At 39.7% G+C, this 17,085-nt stretch overlaps 1 protein-coding gene across 1 annotated transcript in view; it reads left to right on the plus strand.

Annotated features, from left to right (window-relative positions):
* OTOA (otoancorin) overlaps positions 1-14,671 on the plus strand; it is a 35,946-nt gene extending 21,275 nt beyond the window's left edge. Inside the window, exons 21-28 of the mRNA XM_061993509.1 lie at positions 1,013-1,142; positions 4,622-4,809; positions 8,778-8,933; positions 10,315-10,457; positions 10,857-10,993; positions 11,908-12,005; positions 13,851-14,043; positions 14,619-14,671. Of these exons, the coding sequence (XP_061849493.1) occupies positions 1,013-1,142; positions 4,622-4,809; positions 8,778-8,933; positions 10,315-10,457; positions 10,857-10,993; positions 11,908-12,005; positions 13,851-14,043; positions 14,619-14,671 (1,098 nt within the window). The remainder of the gene's footprint in view (positions 1-1,012; positions 1,143-4,621; positions 4,810-8,777; positions 8,934-10,314; positions 10,458-10,856; positions 10,994-11,907; positions 12,006-13,850; positions 14,044-14,618) is intronic.
* The last annotated feature ends 2,414 nt before the right edge of the window (positions 14,672-17,085 follow it).

Consider the following 17,085-nt stretch of genomic DNA (forward strand, 5'->3'; position numbering starts at 1 on the left):
TGAATGCTAAACTAGATAAATAATTCTCTTGGCAAGGAACTATGTGTTAATGTTTCACATATTCTTGACTCCATCAACATTTCTGAGATTTCTTCTTGACAGTGATGATAATATAAACAATTATTTGAACAGATACAACAATAATCATACACTGTCATGTAGAAAAAGAAATTCTGCCTTTATAGTGATGGGAACTCAAACATTTTGAGTGTTTTACACCTTGCAGTGTCGTTTCCTCCCTTCTCCTGCCTCCCAACCATAAAACTTATGTTTCTTATCCTGTTAATAATGGGATCATAGTGATTAAATTAGTATTTACTCATGTGGCACTTTGCCCTAGGGCCAGTGTATCACGTGTAACAATACTGATAGCCTCAGCATTGCACTCTTCCCTTTTTAGTTCTTATAATATTATAATTTTATGTATAGGAGTAAACTACACTGCAATGAGGAATATGTCCTTCAGCAGAAATATGTGAGGACAAGCAGCATTTTTCCCTCAGGAGATAATGCTTTCAATTGACCAAGTTGTCCATCTGGTCTAGCAGAGTGGAGGAGAGAGGTCAAAAGAGCCTAAAAAATATGAAGAGGTTGAAGTTCCTGTTCTCTCATTTCTTAATTCTTATATTTATCTGGCAAATTGGAGACAAACAAAATAAAGTATTTTTGTGCTGCACATGCTAAAATGGTGAAACTCATTGCTACAGGAGAGTCTGAACACAGACTCCAATCAGGCAGTGCAAAGGTGCTGCCAGAAGCTGAGAGGGCATACAAGAGGGAGAATCACTCAGAATTTGCTTAGTTTCTACTTTTTCCTCCCTTAAACCTATACCATTGACCTTTCAGTAGCAACCAATTTACTCTCCTCCTCTGAAACATCTGCACAAATAGGAAGGAGGCTGAGCTGTTACTAACCTCTACTTTGCTGAGGTCTGCACAAGTCTTTCTCTGCAGATTGATTTGTTTTAAAAAGAAGAGAGAAGTCTCATGTATTCTTTCTCTCCCTTTGAAGTTCCCTGATATCATTTTACAAATAGCAAAGACAATTGGACCAACTTCTTCAGCTGAAGAGCTTCTATCAACTGTATTTGAATCTGTCTCCAATGCCACTGTCACCATCGAATCATCTCTCACCAGACCTGGTCAGTATTTCATCTGGTATCTCTGCAAAGTGCCAGGTTTACAATTATGCCATTTTTGGCTGTGATGGTGCAGTTCAAACAGACTTTTTGTTGCACCTTGTCATCAAAAGCATTCTGAGAAGCCAGGCAATAAAAAGTAAAGCATTGGGTAACTTGAAGGGGTTTGGAGTTTTAGCAAAACCAGTGACAAGTCTTCATTCTTGGTTGCCAATAGTTGTCTCATGCATTGTCCAATTGCTGAAATACTTAATTTAATTACATGATTATATGGCTAAGCATCTCCTGGAATGTTCCTGAGAGCACAAAGGAAGAAGATGAATTGTTTGAATTAGAGTGGTTTGGGTTGGGGTGGGTTCTTGTTTATTTTTACTTTCTTTTATAATCTAAAGTGTAAATCCTTGAATTGAAAAGCTGTGAAGGTGACAAGTTCCTGTTGTGCCAGAAGTTTGCACATAGTTAATCTTTTGCCAGACATGAGCATATGTTGACTCTGCTGTTCTTAAATCTGTCATTGGTGGCACTGTGTTTCATCTGTCCAAATGGACAAAGTTTATTATAATCTATAAGGTATTTTAATCAGCAACCAAACTAATCCATTAGAATCTCTGGTGACAAATGGATAATTTTCTTTATATAAGGCATGGACTTTGACTATGTTCTATTATTATATTAACTATATCCTTCCTCTTGAAATTCACCCAAGCAGAATTTTTAAGCTCTGCCATCCTGTGCCAATGCAAACAGCCCTGCTGTGGAGGAGGCTTTTGAAAGCACTAATGGCAATTTAGACCACAACAATTTCAAGAGGTTTGGTACTGCCTGCTTTTATCTCCCTATTGGTTCTCTGCCTAACAAGAGTACAGGTCCCACCAATCTGCAAGCCCTGAGGCACCATGGAAATCCATCTGCTTGTATAACTGTGACTCTGAATGATGACTGTGTGTCTCTGGGAATGAATTTGCTCCTGATATGCAGTATTCTTATACAGAGAGAGACAGAGGGTGTTGTACAGTTGTACCTTTCCATAGCCTGAAAGAAACCATGACCTCTGTTGATCAGAGGAGTCATTACACAATTATCATGCTCTAAAAAAGCAGAATTGAGCTGGTGGAATAGCAGAGTATTAGTCCATCTGTATGCATGACATTCACTCCTCCTTGAACAAGTAAACCATCAGATCATTAATCCTGTTTGTTTAGACATGGGCCACAGCACTAAAGGTTTGGCATCAGGTATTTTAGTATGCCTGTGTCCTTACATGTGCTTTTTTAGGCCTCTGAGTCACAATGTGAATCCCAAAGTCTTCTCTAATCAGACTAACTCTGTGCAGTGGCAGAGCTGTTTCATCTGTGTTGCAAGATGATCTTTGTCAAAGGATAACTTGGCTCCAAGGCTATGGAGGCTTTTCAGCCTTCACTTGGGGTACATGAGCTCAGCTAGTGGGGAGTCTGGGAAATGAAAAATTGAAGGATCTTTTGCATTAGTCTAAGAAATACTTCTACAGTCCAAGTATAGTATTGAAGTTGTTACCAGACATAATCCTGTCATCTCCACACAAGTCACATGGTGGTTTGAATAAGGAATGAAATGTTATGGCTGATTTGTAAATCACTAGAAAATTTAGTATTGTGAAAATAACACTGATGCTCTTCATGCTGCCAACCTGCTATTTTACATTTCTCACAGTCCAGATGTGAGCTAATATTAATAACAGTAACAATTACCAGTGTACAGAGTTCTTATATCTATGTCCACGTCCAGACACAAAGGTGATGCTCAAGGCAAGATGGAACATATGAGGCAAAACTCAGGAATCATGTGTCTGAGATGCTACCAGAAAGCAGTGGCAATGCTGGAAAAAAGCATTCAAGTTGCTTCCATCAAGCAATGAGATATTATAGTAGATATATGATATGTTCTTCATCAGAGTGTGATTATACAGCAAAAGGAAGAGTGAAGTAGCATCAGCTAGAGGAAGCAAAGCCAGGAGTCTAATTGGTGTTTCCCTCTGTAATCGTCCCAATGTATCTGCTGTGTTACAAATAATAAAATCAATGGGTTTTTTTCCAAGAACACAAAATATTAGGTTTTCATGACATAGGAAAGGGAACTGCATTGTGTCTGGATGGGTAGTATTTACATGATAAAAGCTGACCTTTTTGCAGCAGGGGAAAGTGAAACAATGCAGCTTCACAAGAGGGCGGTGAAAAGAGAGAGCAGAACATCAGCTGGTACAGTGGAAGCTGAACAACGTTTTTCGTTTGCTCAACAGATTCAATCTTTTCAGTGTTCTACCCACTACTGCAGCTTCCTTTGATGCAAATAAATCCCTTCTCTGACTCCTTTCAAAACACAAATCTACTTTGTACATCCTCGCTTTAATTTCCTTTTCTGGGGGAGCTTAGCTCAGGCACAGCATCTGTGAAATTCTTGCTTTTTACTGCTAATGGCTGGATCTGAAGACACGTAGGGGATTATTTAGGTTCAATAATTATTTAATAAGGTTTTCTTAAATTAGTGGCAGGAGAGAACAGTAAGCAACCACATTAGGATTCTGGTTTCTGCTTTTCATCATTATTAGAGGTAGATTACACCAACCAAGACCAGGATTTGTTAAAACACACAATGGAAACTGTCTCATTTGATCACTCATAGGGCCAGAACTTGACCCTAAATAAGATTTTTAAATGCAGTTTCTCTGTCCAAACAATTGTGTTTTAAGTGAACAGCCCTCTCTAGATCCTGACATTTTAACAACATGCTTGACATAAAGAACAAGCACTGTGCTTCTCTGACACATCCAGCTTCTGTCTTCACCTTGTTTAAATGTCAGCCAAGTCTTACAAGACATGCATCTATGTCAGGGTATTTCAGAGGAAAAGGACCTCTTGTGTCGGTTACTTTCTTGATGAGCTGGATTCACATATGTGCTGTGTGAACATGGAGGAGTTTATCCAGCTGCAATGTGGTTTTGTGAACAACGGCATGATTCCTTTGACACTTCCACCAAGGTCATCCCCGAGATTTGCATTTCTTAAGCAAGGCTGCCAGTGAAGGTGGTTTTACCTCAGAATAAGCTCTTGCCTGAACTTTCGTGCCTTTGGGGAATTAGACTTGAAAGAAACGTGCAAGATATTGGTAACTGATATTGCACACATCCAGATTTTAGCTTTACTGTGGCATCCCCTATGGTAACCATTCTGAAATATATGGCTGCTCCTATTTTCTTTTCCAGCATGTAGTGCCTTTGGAGGACAAAGAATATAATGCTTCTTGAAAGTTACCCAAACTCTATTTTTATATCCAGGATGTTAACGATGTAAATATTTAAAGAAATTATTTCCTTGCAAGATAATGAATTTATCAATATCACATCAGCTGCAGTTAATTTGTAGGCTATCACCCTCTTAAATCTCTGTATTACTTTGATTATTTAATGCTCCTTGAAGAAAACTCTTGCTATTTGACTTTATTTCCAGATTGCCTGGGAACCAGAGCTCCTACTTCAGATGAAATTATAAAATTAGCAGGAGCAAATGTCTTCTGGTCAGTTCAGGAATTGGAATGCATGGACATTGGGATTTTTGACAAAAATGTGGAACTTCTTGGGACTGTCTCAGGTTTTAACAGCTCCCAGCTTATTGCCTTGAAGGAAAAAGCCAAGCAGGTAACTATCCTGACTGTGAAGGAAAATTAAGTCCGTAATTTGATTTGCTGTTATTGAACTATGTAGTTCTAAAATAACTGTGCTGTGGCAATGCCACTACTGCTGCAGGAATATCTATTATTTATTGGAAAAATAAAGTGAGATAGTGATAGAAGACGATTGCCCCAGCTTTAGAGTCAAGTAGTTCCGAGCTATTGGCAGCTGAAGAACATAAATGCTTTTGCTTTAAATTATTTTTCCATTGCTTGCTTCTCCCTTTCATAAATAAAAAATCAAGCAGTACTATAGGCTGCTGATTGGCCTGCTGGGAATTAAGCTCAGAGTTTCAAATTGTCTACATCAATGTTAAATATAGTTTACAGTGGTGTAAAACCCGACTGACTGAAAGAGACTGTTATTAGTTGAGTAAAGCTTGTTCTCCCACCTTCTTGTCACAGGCAGGGACAAAGCCACCGGTGGGAAATTTGGTGATAACAAAAACTCCCTTGCATTTAGCCTGTCTTTACTAGGATGTTACTGGTGAGTGCAGTTACAGAAACACAGCAGAGACCTCTCTCTTTGCTAGGCTGTAGATTCATGGAGAGAGACGGGGCTTAGTCTCAGCTCCTGTCACCACTGCTGCAGCACCTGTGGCACCTCTTTCATTCAGAATGCATCAGTGCAGCTCCTGAGCTCCTCAGAGAGGTCTCTGCCCAGGGTTCAGCCTGTACATGGTGCTCATGCTGCAGCAGAAGTGCAAGAGGCTGGGAGTAAACCTTCTCCCAGACTAGGAACGCAGTGCAGGATCTGTGCCAGAGTACTCAGGGCAAGGTGCAGTGCTGGGCACAGTTCAGGATGTTATGTTCAGGGCAGAGCATCAGCAGGATGCCTGAGCTCTGAGCTGTGGGCTCATAGGAAAGTCAGATCTCAATCCATTCCCGTTGTTGGTACTGCACTCCTTCCTAGGTGCTGACCGCCTTTTGCTGCTTTGTGGTTGCCTGCACTGCCAGGGAACAGGTAGTGTCCCAAACATGCTTTTGTTTTGTCAAAGAAAAGCCTTAGGGTGGCGTAAGGCAAGTTGTTTGATTACAGAAAACCCAGAGGTGAAGAGGTTACTATCCCCAGCCTATCTTCAGCTTCCTGACACCATCATCTGCTGGAGGTTATCTCCTCTCTGCTTCTATCTCTGTGTGGTTAGCTATGCTGTAATTCCGTTCTGTCAAAATGAGCCAACATTTTTAAAGTCCTTTTTAGGCTCCATCAGATCATTCTGACAGAATGGGGTTAGGAATCTTCTACAAGTGCAGTTGGCTGCAAGTAGTTCGAGTGCAGATGCTTGGAAATCTGAGGGCTGTGGCCTCTGGAGAAAAGCAGGAGCAGGGGACAAGGTGGGACCAGCAACTGTGGCCAAAGTAGTGAAACTGACCATGATTTTTGGGTAGATAAGACCAACAGTACAGTTTTTAGCAGTGAAGCTTGGCTTTTAAGGCTCCCAAACTGCAGATACTTGAAGAGAAGTGGCACTAAACAGATTTCCAAAAGCAGATGGTGACTCTCTGCCATTCTATCTCTGCTGCCTTGTTGCAGTAGGACAACAGCCCACTGCATCAGATGCATTCTTCCCAAGACAGCTTCCCTCTGTCAGTACAGACATGTGGGTAGGAGAGGGAGGAAAAAAATAATCTTAGAAGAAAATAAAAATGATGCTCAACAGAGATAGTGGGAACTAAAACATTTTACAGCAGTGCAACATAATGGTGTACTTACAGACTGATATCAGCTGTAGAGAAACTGCCAACAAGGTTAATACAGTCATATCCCAGCTGTATTCAGTTCAAAGCTACACAGATCCATAGTGCAGTGAGTGAAAGTATATTCTGTCTGAGTGTTTTTAAGACAGATTGCTGCTAGACAAAGACAGATTTCCTATATATTAATTTGCAAAATGCAACATGGTGTTACACTGCACACAAAGCATGAGAAATCACACAGTACAGGCAAAGCTCTCTGAAATTATGTGCTTAAGATGTTGTTATGTTATTAACTAAAGGGCATCTTTGTTTAAGACAGCTTTAATTTCTCCTAAATTGATTGATTTCCCCTAAAGGAAACTGTGCACTACTCATGGTCCCAAACTAATTCAAAAAGTCTAGTTATCAGATTGTGTCTTAATGAAAGTAAGAAGCTTAGCTCACTTTTAAGTGGAAGGTCTTCAGGCTCTGCAATAGTACAGATGTATGGATCTGCAGTCTGTAGGTGAATGAGGACAAAGCAGTGTTTCAGTTTCATATGTTGTGTTATTTATATCATTATGTCTGAGATTTCATCCAGCACTGTCAGGTAATAGCATTTATGAAGTACATTGAATTCTGCAGTTTATGACCTAGATTAGGAAACAGACACAGGACATTTTTAACTGCATGTGCTTCATGTATTTGTTAAGCTACAGAATTAAGAGCTTTAAAATTGGGCTAATGCTTTTTACTAGCTATTTTCTTTGGGGGGAAAAAAAGAACTTTCCCAAGCTTAGGCCCTTTTTCTGTTTCTTTATGATATTGTAAAAATAGTATAAAAGAGACAGTGGAAACTCAGTCAAGAGGTACAGGTCTAACAAAACATCACTTAAAACCTCAACATAAGGGTTGTAGTTGAGAAAAGCACCCAGCAGTCTGTTCTGTGTTAGATATGCACGTTGGTTTCAGCAGTTAGTCTGCAACTTTATGTAAGGAGTATCTTATTCCAGAGGTCTGGCCCTTTATGCAGTTTGTACAGCTTCATATGTATCTGAAGGTGCAAACACTGTTTAACAGGCGACTGCAAAGATATTCCTTCAGCAAGTCCTTTCTAGCTTGGACCTTTCTAATTTTTTGAACAAAAGTTAAATTGGAGCTGTCCTGAAAATGCAATAAATATTTCCAGGAATCAGACAGGGTGAATGATCAACTTAGCCCAGGACTGGGCTTTTAGTTTTATTTTTCTATGTGGCATGGGCAGCACAATCGTGTACAAGAAAGCTGTCATCTATTGACTGACATAAAGTTGCTGAAATACATGAGACCTTTAAAGGGAGCTTTATATATATATATATATATATATATAATGTAATGCCTGTCTTATTCAAGTCACTTCCTCCAGCCAAAACCCAGTGTCTTTTTTTCTGTAAAGGCAATTGGCCAAATCCTGAGAGCTACTGACTACTGTCTTCTGAAATTTCCAACTAAATGTAATTGACAGCTCTAGCACCTGCAAATTCAGCTGTTGATGGACTTTCATTATTCCTTATTCAGGCAGACCTTTTCCTGAAATCAACTTTGTCTTAGGGCTGATCGGTGGCAGTTTTTAAATACCTGTAGCTATGTCACAGATAAAATCAAAAGCACTGCAATTTGTCAGTTAAATACATTAGTATTGGTTTAGAGAAGCCCTTGCTTATCTCTTTGTTTTTACAAGGCTTTACAGATTTAACTGTATTTGTACCAACACTTTTTTTTCATATTCTATGCACACAAACTAGAAATCAGAACTAGGAATTGGCTATTTGTCTGTATTACCTGATTCTCTACTTTGATTTATGCTTTCCTTGTCAATGACTGAGCCAGAATGGCTGCTCACAAGAGAAACTTAAAGTCATTCCACTGGAGTGATTGCAGCTGATGTAGAAGCCTGGGTAGTCCAGGTGCTGCTTTTGTGGTAGCATTGTAACAGTGTGGATCTTGGCTGAGACTTGTATTTTTCTTGGTTTTAGTGGTGCTTGCTCCTACGGCAACACTTCCAGCAGTCCCTCACTGCCTTATCAACAAGCTCAAGCTGTATTTTTTAGACACACTGACCGTTATTGGTGTAGAACCTCAAACCCCTTCACAATACCTAAGCTCCGCTTTTTGTAGGCCGAGGAATATTTTGGGTACTGGGACTATAAATATGGAGAGAGAGAGAGAGAGAGAAGGATTCAAAATGATCTAACAGACATTAACAAATCTCTTTGAAAGGTTTGGGGGTTGCTGCCAGACTGGAAGAGCCACCATATTGTTTCTCTGGGCCGCATTGCTCTGGCACTCACCGAACATGAAATCAAAGAGCTGGATTTGCATTCTATCGACACCATTTCTGTACTTAGCCAGCAAACAGAATGGACTTTTACCCAGGTAAGTATGTTATGGAATGTACTCCTGGTGAAAGGCTCTGGATTCACGCCCTTTGGGGCCGTGGTCCTGGAATCACCTAGGAAACAGATACAGTAATCCACGCTACTCCCTGCTGCTTTTCTGCAGCTGTGACCCCAGTGAAAGTGGGCAGATGGGGCAGCACTGATGTCTGCCTGGCTGCTGGCTTCACTAGTGAGATGGCCAAGGACATCTATCACTGTTAATTGTGGTGGTGACGAGTGTTTTCTTTAGCACTTGCCCACTAAGTAGTAGAAAGAAGTCAGCAGCTCCTCCCATACTGTCCCCAGAGTAGACACTACTGCTAGGAGATATTAACCCCTCTTAACTAAGAGTAATCTCTGAGGAGGTAGTGTGCCCCCCAACCTTAGCATCCATTGCCCTAGAAGCCTAAGTTACTGGCAGACATGCTCTTCTCATCTTCCTTTCCTTGAATAACTTGTAGTTATGTCACGGGGACTTTCATAACAAGAGTTAAAAGCTTTTATTGTGTATGCAGTTGGCAGGCTATTTCTGACCCTCTGACCCGTACCATCAGGCCTCCTCGGCTGCACAGACGCTGGCAAGGTGGCAGCCAGCTTTGGCAGAAAATCTGTTTAATACATCCTTGTTCTGAGGAGATGCTCCATCAGAAGGAAGCACTTGGAAGCATTTTATATGATACTAGTTAGCTTTTGACATTTCCTGCTGTCAGTAAGAACAATTAGTTAAGAGACTCATCTCGCCTAACTTCAGTTGTCTGAAACTTAGGCAGATAGTTTAAGCTCAGCATCATGGATAGAGTAGGAAGTCTTGGAAGATGCTTGTTTCTTTTAATGACTTTGAGGATGCCTTAGTGGCAGACTTAAGCTAGGCACACAGTTTTGTAAATGGTTAGTTTAGGATGAGCACTATCTTAAATGACTTGGGCTTGCAAAGGCATTTTGGTACCAATACCACATTCATATCTGAAAATGAATGCTAAACATAGGGCACCACCTATATATGGCACTTAAATAAGACAAGACAACCTGAGTATTAGATAAACTAAACATTTCATATCGATCCCCTTGAGTAACTTGTTTTCTTCTAGCAATTTAAGTGGTTTGGGCAGTTCTGCTAGGCCAGGCACCATCTGTTTCTTCTGGTGAAGTGTTGGAGTGTTGAAGTGTTCACTTGAGAAGTGGTTGTGTAACAGTGCCCTGGTTAAGTGTCACATATAGGTGGTGACAGTGGTCCTCTTTAAGGCCATGGCAAAACTCCAATTAATTGCATTGGGGAGGCTCATATGGTCCATAGCTTCTGGTACGATGTTGAACTTCTAGTAACAAAGCTTTCAATTATATTTACTCTGTTCATGCAGAAAATCTTACTGCTTTTGTAGGCAAGATCTATTTTGCAAGGTTTTCTAGAAGACTCTGGCCAGACGATCAGTACATTAAAAAGCTTTGATTTAGTTGGATTAGGAGCTATTCTCTGTGCTTTGAACGCCACAGAAATCATGTCCATAAGGACCACTGAATTCAGGTACTGCTTTTATTACTTAATGAAATATTTATTAATACCTTTATTGATAAAATTTATTGTGCAATTTGTTTTCCTTCAAGATTTCCAGAGCCTAAAGATGTCCTTTAAATTTCAAATGCTTTTAGAAAGGCAATAACTCTTATGGAAGACATCACTAGTTGTTTAACATATATTCTATTTTAGGTTCTCTCTGCCATTGATATCCCACCATTTAAGTATTGCATTGAGGAACCCAGGTTTTTGCTCAGAGCATGAAACATTTGCACACAATTTGTATACAAGTACTGTAAACTGAAAATGGGTTTACAATCTTCTTACAGCAAGCTAAGTATATTCCAGGCTTATTTAGTGTTGCATGTAACAGCAACATGTGACATTACCCTTCTTGCCTTTTTGCAGTGCTGCTGTTGCAAGAATTGGCCTGCTGTTTTGTAGCACCCCTGTGCTGAGACAGTTTAAGCAGATGACAGAAACTGTGTTTGGTACTGCTACCAGCTGGAATGGCTCCATTTTACAGGAAATTGGTACTATAGCAGGTAACAAAATTTGGGCTCCAGGTGGCTATGGTTCTGAAGCTTTGTTATTAAGCATTAAGAGACAGGTTCATGTAGCAGTGCACTTTTCTAGAGTGAGAAAAGACCTTTCTTCCAAAGAGGAGTACCATGCAGGGATAGACACCCAGCAATTTCATTAGCACTGAAGAAGAGTCATGGTATTTATCCATAAGGTTCTCTGAATCTGCTCAAACCCACCTTGGGGAGCACAGCCAGAAGTTATTGGGGTCTTGTAAGTTAGAAAGAGTAAATCAAGGAGGGCAAAACCAACCAGGATTTCAGACCTGTGACCTGTATTGCTACAAGTGTGGCTGTATTGGGTTGGAGCAGTGCTCTACCTGACCAAGCATCCTGCCTTAATCAGTAGAAAGAGTGTGCTGCCCATGGCAGAGTGCAGAGTATGCCTAGAGTGATACTCCTGCAGAATGCTCTCACAACCTCAGAGACATTCTGAGCCAGAGGTCACATCCAATTTTGTTCATAGATCTTTATTACCTGTGATCTTTTAACTTCACATTGAACTCATAAATTTTAGAATCTCTGATGCCTGCAGGAGTTGATTCACACTGTAAGTGAGGGAGTAACTCCCATCACATGCTTAAGGTCCCTATGTTTATTATTTTATTGATTGTTACTGTTGTCTGTTTTCCAAGCTAAAGTAACTCAGGTGGAATATAATCCATATCAATGGTAAGGTGAGATGATTTGTAATGTTGGAATACAAGGAAAGAAACAAACCAAAATAAAAGAACCAGTGTCTCTCTCCATAATGCACTGGAGTAAACCATTTATTAGAGATTTTGTCCAAATGCTTAAAGTATGTATTAGCTTAAAAATAAATCTGATAAAAGGAATGTTAACTGAGTTTTGTTCCTATTGTTTGTTGCTTTTTTGAGGTGGTTTGAATGAGGATGAATTAAGAGCTTTTGATAAAAGTTTGATGCCATATTTCCAGCCAACAGCAATAAGAAGTATACCTCCTGAAATTTTCCAAGTAAGAGTTTGATTACTGAAGTAACCAAATTTCTGTTGTTTTTACTCTAGGAGAAATAAACTTCACCACTGATTTATAGTTTGGTTTTGGGCTTCAGCAAGAATTTTTCTATGGTGTGTAAGTTAACTTTCAGCTATAGCATCTGCATTTGTGATACCCACAAAATATGCTAGACAAGCTCTATTCTTCAGAGTGCATCCCAAGCAAAAAGCAAAGATCTAGGGCCAGAACACAGGGAATGGACTCTCTTCCAACATCAGTTCTGACTTTTCTTCTCTGTGTATTAATATTTGGAAGGATGCTACCAGAGATACAAATTTATCTGCTGACTGTGTAAGAGCTTTTTTATTATCCTAAAATCTGGCAACATTCTCCCGAGTTAGCTCTGAAAAACAGATTGTGCAGACAGATACAGTTTGGAAAGGAATTACATCTAATTACAGCAGTTCTGAATGTGGACAGAAATTAGAATGTAGATCTTGAGATCGTTGCCCCAGACTTTACTTGGCTTAGTGACAAGATTACTGTACTGCCTGGGCTGGTCTCTTTCAGATGCTCAGGCAAGCAATGTACTTATGGACAGATGAGCTAAACAGACAGTTAACTGTGTCAGCTTCCATAAAAGAGAAAAACTCCTTGAACACTAACTGCACAGTTAGCACTGACAGCTTAGATAAGCCTGCAATGTCTGTAGTACAACTATGTCTTTGAAAAACAGACCAAACTGAAGATCTATAGCACCTTGTAAAATTTCCTTCAGACAGCATACATTTTTGTTAGTAAGAATGGTAAAAACACTACAAAATGTGCTTAACAAATAACAGGGACATTCTCATGAGAGTTTTTTGTATTTGAAAGATTCAAAGCAGATTTTCTTTTTACATGGGTTTTGTATCATTTCGTTTTATGACTGTTTGTATTATTCAGATTTTGATTTATGAAAATTTATGTTGTATTATGGACTTAATTGAGTTTAAGAGAGGACTTGTAAGCATTTACATGAGTTTATTCAGTTCAAAAGAGCACACTATTTGGCAATGAAAAATCAAGAAGGGTTCACTCCATTGCCTGACCTACTTGGAAGAGGAATTTAGTCTTTCTCAAGCAGAACCTGGATGCAGAATTGTTGCAGCAAGGAAGGCTTGTTGTGTAGGAGGGCTAAAATTCTTGTGACTGTGGAATGTTAACTAGAATCAGAGCAATCCAGCATGCCCAATACATGCAGGCTTTACAAACTGGTTAATTGCTATGTGATGTAAGATAATTACTCTGAGATCATGATTTCCATGTTTCATTTTTAAACATGAGTTTTAATATGACCAAACTTGGAAGATTCCCAATCTAAAAGAGAAAATTGAATAATGAGATTAAAGCATGCATTTTTTTCATCTCATTGCTCTATTGCTAATTGTAATTGAAGGTCAAACATAGGTTCAAGTGAGGTTGCTTGGGAACAGATGTAAGAGGAAATAAATTAAAACACAACAGGATGCACAATGTCACTGTTCTTTGAAATAATCACAAAAGAAATGGCTGGAAAATTAAACTCCAGCAATATATTGAACAAGTATCCAATACAATGTTGGCACAGAAAGCTTCTCAAGCTGTCAGATCCCAGCAGCACACAGAAGGCTGAAAGATAGATGAGTGGACAGTGAAGTAAATGGTGAAGTAAATGAATGCAGAGGATTCTTTTAAAGCTCTATTGAGGTCTTTTAGAGCAACACAATGTTGAAGGCTACTTCCCTTCATTCCAAATGCAAGACAGTGCTGACTTCTGATTCCTTACCTGCCTTATATAATTGACAGCCTAAACCAATTTTCTCTGGCTTTTATTGCTCTCAGGCATTGTCCCCAGAACAAATAGCAAACCTAGGCCCTGAAAATGCCGCCATGGTTACCAGGTCACAGCGTGAGCATCTGAATGTATCACAGCTCCAAGGCCTTCAGCTGGCACTGGATGGAGCCAGGACAAGCACCCAAGAGACACAGAACAGCACAAGCACCACCCAGGCCCTGCAGACCCCAGCTCTGGACGGTGAGTAGGTTATTCCCTCCTCCTGCTTAAAAGGAAGGACACACACAGCAGTGGGCTGTGCAGTCTCACAGCATCCCCCAAGACCAGACCTGTATTTTGAAGGTGGGTTACAGTGAGTTTTCTAATCAACTTTTTAACTTGTGCCTCAAATCTCAATGCTTGACCAAGACAAAAATCAAGAATGCTTTGAGTTTACTCACAGGAAGAGATAATAGAGGAAGACTGTTAGGTGTCAGCTGTATGCTGCTAGTAGCATTAGACTATACTAAGCACTATCTTGTGTAAAATGTAGTCTGAAACAATGAACTTTTACTTTTTCTTCCCCATATTCTTTGCCTAAATTTAAGGCAGAGGTCTCCATCTCTAGACCTTCAGCTCATGACCTTTATCTGCAGCAGAACCTGGTTTGCAGAGCTGCAAACGAGAAAAGAGGTAGCACTGGGGTGGATTAGCAGCTTTATCCAGACTGTAGGACCCCTTGAACTGTGTTTTCTGCTGCTCCCATCCTATTTGGAATTAAAGCCTCTTAGTACCTATGCTTCACTGGTTTAACATTTTCCTTCTCCATAGTGCAGTTTATACTGGGCAAACCACACTGGCCAGTATGTTAGTGGATGTTTTACAATGAGTAAGAATGTGCATGATAGTCAAGCCTGTTGAGAACTTATCCCTGTCAGACAGCAAATGTTGTTTTCAGCAAGACATAAGCTGTTGAAGGAGAGGGATGATGAAGTCCTAAAATAGGAGTAAGGGGGACTAAATTGCTGTGATTTCCCTTGCTGGAATTAGAGCAGACCTTCCCAGAAGCACCTGAGTGTGCTTTCAGCCCAGCTCCCTCCCATGTGTGAGCTGTTCCCTCTGTAGATATGCTAAAGGGAGGAGTTTCCTGGGTAAAGATCACCTGAGCTCTTGAGCTTCTCATTCACTATTCCTATCTCTAGTAGGTACTGCCCCTATGAAACACTGCTCTTCAGATCTATGTATGTTAAACTGGAAGTGAGCATTCTGACTGGTGTCATCTTTTGAGCAGCTGAGTGTAATTAGGATTCAAACGTTGGAATTTGCTGCACCTCTTTGGGGTGGTGTACATAACACTGTACTAGACCTGAACTGTATCATGACACTAAGACATAATGCTTCTGCTTTCCAGGTGCTCCTTGTTTGAGCAGCTTTGGCATCTGGCTCTGTGCTGTGTTTACACTGCACCTGCTTTTCTGAATCCATGGTTGTTAAGCTCAAGGTAAGTTGTATTTTCAAGAAGAGGAAGCTTTATAATGGAAACATAATTCACCTGTAACAGTGAACAAGACAGGGTGAAGGACCGTGGGACACCCTTTCTGTTTTGAACACAGAGATAACAGTTTCTGAATATTATTTTCTGTGTTACATAGGTGTCTTGTCCCTCTGTTACACTATCTTAGAATCTAATCAAGGAGAAACCACTTTATCTTATCTTTACTGTAAAGCCAACCTTAACAATAAGTGTATTTAAAATTCCATGCAACCACAATCCATTACTGCAGTGTTATTTGCAACGTGGTGTTGGTATTAATCTGTATTTTACCTGGTTTAGTTTATTGATAAGATTTTATTTCACAACTGCTTTGATAATCTCCAGTTAAAAGAATGTTGCCATTAACTTTCATTGAATTTTACCATTCTGACAGGCATTGGTGGGCTTAAGGTATAAATTCCAATTAAGCAAACTAAATGCTTAAGTGTTCTGCTTAGTCTTTAAGGCTGCAAATCAAGGGATGTCAAAAGGCTTGGTATTTTTCTTTGCTTTTTGATTTTTCAGTGTACCCAGAGCTTACAAATGAGAATCTAAAGAGTTGCAGCTCAGCAGGAATAGGAGAATCAAGAAGCTCTGAAATGCCTGAGTTCTAAGTGCTTCATTTCTAAAAAAGGAACACTTTCACCTGTCAACATGATGTGAAGTATCTCCTTTCCCTACCTTTACCACTAACAAGTAACACAGGATCCCTCCAAATACATCAGACAAATTTCACAACTGGAAATGGCTTATCTGTCTCATGAGAAAATCACTGAAATACATGCTTAAAGGTTAGCAAGGAGCCTGAAGGACTTATGGGACAGGTTGCAGGAGGCTCTTATTTGAAGGCTGATGTATTTTACCCAGTGCTTTTTACATTGGCTAATTTGGTAACACTATTGTATCCATTGTTGGGTTTTCTTCCTGTACTTTGAGTGTGCATTTCTCTGGACAGAGGCTCTCCTTCTGCATGACAGTAGAAACCACATTAAAAGTTACTGCTGTTGGGATAAAATAACTTAATCTCTGTGCTGCTGGTTAAAATCCTGCTCAGATAAGAAGTGATGACGTGTTCTTATAATTTAAGCACCTGTACAAAATGTAGTTCCCCGTGGCTGTATGTATTCAACACAGGACTGTTGACATAGAGGGCATTGGCTATATTATTAGTATTTCACATAACAAAATGCACCATGGAAACCTTATGTTCGTCATGAGATAGTCCCTTCACTTCAGGCAGGGTTGAAGAATACACCTGGGAATAGTAAGGGAAAGCTATTCACTGGGTCTGTGTACTACTAGGGCTGTAATTCAGTACTTTCCACAAGCTCTATAACTAATTTCTCATTATTATAAACCACAAATATTTTCATGTGTTTTATCAACATATGGCTTACATGTCTGATGCTTTTTGTGCCACACCTCAGTATTTTAGACAATGGAAAAAAACAGATATATTAAAAATCCTTTGCATGTGAACATACATTTTGATGTATTTCAACATCATTTTATGCCAAGAATGTGTGATACAGCTTTCCATTTTGACATTGTAAAAGTCTTTATCTTTTCTAGGCTGAAAAAGGCAGTGCATAGACATAAAAGTTTAGCTTTTTAATTTAGGGATGAACTGTAGTAAAAGCCTTTCAAGCTTTTGTTTATATTTCTTTATGGCAAACATTACATTTAACTTCTCAGCACTGAAAACAATTCCAATTTTGGTATAGGTGGGGAAGGCACAGGAGTGGTGCTGAGCAGGAGGGCTGGAGGGA

Source organism: Colius striatus, chromosome 3 (genome assembly GCF_028858725.1).
Source record: "Colius striatus isolate bColStr4 chromosome 3, bColStr4.1.hap1, whole genome shotgun sequence".
Lineage (NCBI taxonomy): Eukaryota > Metazoa > Chordata > Aves > Coliiformes > Coliidae > Colius > Colius striatus.